Below are 3,948 nucleotides of genomic sequence, written 5' to 3'. Positions count from 1 at the left end.
GATAACGAAACCTACACCGTATAGTTGATATACTATTGAAAGTCTCCGGCGCGTTTCCACAAAAATCACCATGACAATGCCAGGGTGACTGCCCATACTAACACAAACACTGAGCAAGGTAGGCTATGGAACATTTGTGCTCAGAAGGAAGTGAGACTTTGAACCGTGCAGCGCGTGGGTTGGGACTGCGCTCTCAGAAGCTAAGGCGGACACGTATCTAAAGCTCACGTCACAAAATGGCAGCTGCTATACAGCTTTCTTTCGTAGTCTGTCTGATAGCCGGTAAGTGGAATTTTGTACACATAGGCATTCCTACAACAAAGCCCTGATTTATACGAAATAATGTGAAAAACTTGTTCTTTGGTGGTCTGGGACTAATGAAGTCTTGTGAAAATGTCTGAAGAAATCTGACTGGTAATGGATGGGTTAATTTGGAAGGGTCTATCTGTTCTGGTTCTGGGTGAAATTTAAAGGTAAATAGGTCAAGGTAAAGCTAAAGGTAAAGCTAAAGGTAAAGCTAAAGGTAAAGGAAGTGCCATAGCCTTTTAGACCGTAGGGGCTGTGGGTTGGTATTCACTGTGTCTAGGGCAGGGTATTGGAAGGCGGAGATCATCCCTTTCCTCCTACCGCGCCTATTACTTCAACAACCGAAGTCAGGTACCCATTTTACACCTGATGTGAGGAGAGTCGTGCAAAGTGCTTTTCCCAAGTGCTTTCCCAAGTGCTTTTCCCAACATCAGTAGCATGACAGATTCTGGATGGTGGTTTGTCTGTTCTTTACAGCCGTTGCCATGTCAGTAAACATGGACCGTAAGCGTTGTGTTTCGGCATGACTGAATTTCGGGGTGAAAAGTTCCTGCAGCTGTGCAGGATTTAAATTGAGGAAACAAAATGTAACTTCAGTTTTGTTCTTCAGCCACTTTCCAATGTCGCCAAAACTTTGTTGGGTACGCTTGGTATAATACATGTACATTAGAAAAATTTCCCTTATATGAAATGTTAACTCCTGTATGGTCCTGTCTAGCTTCAGACACAGTTACAGACCAACTGGCGTGTGCGTATATAAGCGGTCGGTGGGTGGATCAGTTCTTTTGGCGCTCAAAAACAATGCAAGTCATTTCGATCACGTTCTGCTTACAACTTCGATTTACGCTGTTACAAAAGTTAATAAATAATATAAACTCGTTGACACATCTTCGAAATATGCCATGTTCTCACTTTTCCTTTTTGGTATCTCTTCCCCTTTTTTTTCTTCGGCGAGCAGCGACGGCATCTATTGGCAAGGCGCAAACCAGTACTGATGCAGCCACAACAACAGTTGTAGCCACAACCACAGCAGTTGCAAGTGCTGCTACCACAACAGCACCTGGAGGGTCCACAGCTGCACCTGGGAGTACTGTTACACCTGGCACAGGTCCGACAAATGCACCTGCAGGCTCCACAGCTGCACCTGGTACAGGTGCAACTGCCGCTGCTACAACACAAAGTGTAAGCATCTGACCGATTCAATGTACATACTATCATAAATGATTTGGCTTGAGATCAGCGCAAAACTGGCAAACAGGATATATTCCCTTGTAATCGCTGGATGAGCTCATAGACATCGTGCTGCTGGATTAGTATATGAAAATCAATCTCTTTCAGTCGTTGTCTTCTATAGTGAGTTATTCATATACAAATGTGATCCAAAAGAACAATGATTTATGTTTCTGTAAGCTCCCGTGTCAGTAGTCAACGGTATCAGTTAGAAAGCGCTCTTAATATATCCCAGTCGATCAAACTTTTTTTCTCAAACATTTTTCTCTCTGATCACAGGCAGAAATTGCCTGCCTGAGCTGTAACGGAACGGATGACAGTAGCGACCCCTGCATGACGGCAGCGTCAAGCTTCTCCACTACCATAAACTGCGCTACACAAGCAGGGTGCTGGGTAAGTAACGTATCCACTGACCGAAGTAAGATATCATGATCACAAATCATTTCTTTGACAATGTGCCTGAAATATACTAGCAGCGTAGAACATCTAACTGAGGGGGTTCTAAATTCGCCACTGCACCGTAAATCCGCCACAGAGATTTGCGTCAAGTTGCTCATTGCTGCATCTCTCCAGGTGTACCGGGAGGACGACGCCGGTAACGTCACGATCTCTAGGGGATGTGGGCGGAGCGACCTGAATGATGGGGAATGCACGTCACAGAAGGAGGATGAACAGTGCGATACTAGTAATACCAACAACATCAATGTATGTCAACAAAATTATTTACAATTGTAGGCTCCGGTTGTACATCAAAATCATCGGTTTAGCCTGTTGTTGTGTAAAAGCCTACATTTGGTAGCTTTCGTCTAAGCCAACTGGGGTGCTGATCCTTGTCCTTGCCATGCAGCGTGATCATAAACTATCAGAACAAATTCCCCGCTCTAGATGCTCACAACGATTTCAACCTTGAACTCATACAGTCCCTGCTATTTGGATGACACTGAATCCGCACCAAACCACTGCCTTATGATTGTACATATCCAATATTTGAAACATTCTGAAACTATATATATATATATGATAATAATTTTGATCTGTCGCCGCAGGTTTGCCGCCGCTGCTGTACGACAGCCAGCTGTAACCACGCCGGCCTGACGCTCACGGGATCTGTGGGAACTCCTACAGCCTACGTCAGCACTGTCGTCATCGTGACGTCATTCATCACGGCCGTCTTCTGTAATGACCTCCGTTTCTAGCACATCTGGATAGGTATCATTCTGAGTGACGTCACGTGAAAATGACGAAATGATGACGTGATACCTATGTCAGCAATAGCATGTACATAAGTTTGACTGTTTGAACGTTTGTGTGCCAAAACAATCATTGTGGATACAAAGGAGTTCATAAACTAAACTTCAAAATCCTACTGTATCGTTCAATGGTTTGTAATTTTGAAGTGTCTTTGGTTATATCCAACATATATGCTACTCGTAAAATATGGAAATTGCAATGTATTTTGTCAGAGGTAACCTATCATGCAAAGGTAACTGTTCGTCCTACTGTGGACGACGCTATGACGAGTGACGTAATGACGACTGTCTCCATGACGACGTTTCTGACCTGAGACATGTCTGATGTCACTTGGAGCGACGTTCCTATTTCATGATGTACAGTGCAGGGATTTTAAACACTTCTCTCAGTTTCACGGATCGGCTTTAAACTTTATGTTCCTTGTATTGCGGTTTGATACCGTAATAAATGAATGAATTTTTATAAGTGGTAATGATATTTTATAATTAAGTAAAATTAAGTATAATTTTGTAATTAAGTTATAATGGAAGGCTCTTTATAAACCTATGATTCAGTCTGTACTTAATATAGAGCATAAAAGAACAGATAGAAAGGTAAACTTAGTGTATGTTTCTGTTTATGTTTCGTCGCCAAAATATCTTTGTAGATAGCTTAAAATGATCGACGTATTGGTATCTTCACCAATTTTCCAATTTTGCTTTACTAAATGAAATGAATAAACAGCACTAACGTTTGACATCGGGATATGCAGTACATTTTTCTACTTCTCTATGCATCCATGAAAGTTTGTAGGGCAGATTGACATTTCTTAAGACAATGCGTGTCGAGAAAATTGAGCGTCTGTTGAAAAGAGAGGAACTACAGAGGGGACCATGTATCAACATATTGTCAACGCAGACAAATACTTGCACCACCACCATACTTGTACAGTTGGCACACAGGCGACCCTGTATTCCTTTGGTGCACCTGGTTTCAACATCACAGTGTTATGGGTACAAACATTGAAAACAGGTCCTTGAATAACTCCATACCATCTTTATACTCCAAAGCGTTTTTCAGAATGAATCACGTTTGTCATGATCCATGTTACACAAACATGGCGTACGTGAGAGATCCGCACTATCCACAGAATGCATCAATGGGTTGTCATCTACCATTGTT

At 42.4% G+C, this 3,948-nt stretch overlaps 1 protein-coding gene across 1 annotated transcript; it reads left to right on the top strand.

The window, feature by feature from the left end:
- The first annotated feature begins 122 nt into the window (after positions 1-122).
- Positions 123-3,252, top strand: LOC118429765 (mucin-19-like). The gene is made up of 5 exons (XM_035840395.1): positions 123-282; positions 1,265-1,488; positions 1,816-1,929; positions 2,110-2,241; positions 2,583-3,252. Exons 1-5 carry the CDS (start codon positions 237-239, stop codon positions 2,730-2,732), a joined length of 666 nt encoding a protein of 221 aa, XP_035696288.1. The 5' UTR covers positions 123-236; the 3' UTR covers positions 2,733-3,252.
- Positions 3,253-3,948: the final 696 nt, after the last annotated feature.

Source organism: Branchiostoma floridae, chromosome 13 (assembly GCF_000003815.2).
Source record: "Branchiostoma floridae strain S238N-H82 chromosome 13, Bfl_VNyyK, whole genome shotgun sequence".
Taxonomy (NCBI): Eukaryota; Metazoa; Chordata; class Leptocardii; order Amphioxiformes; family Branchiostomatidae; genus Branchiostoma; species Branchiostoma floridae.
This window is presented reverse-complemented; position numbering and strand designations above follow the sequence as displayed.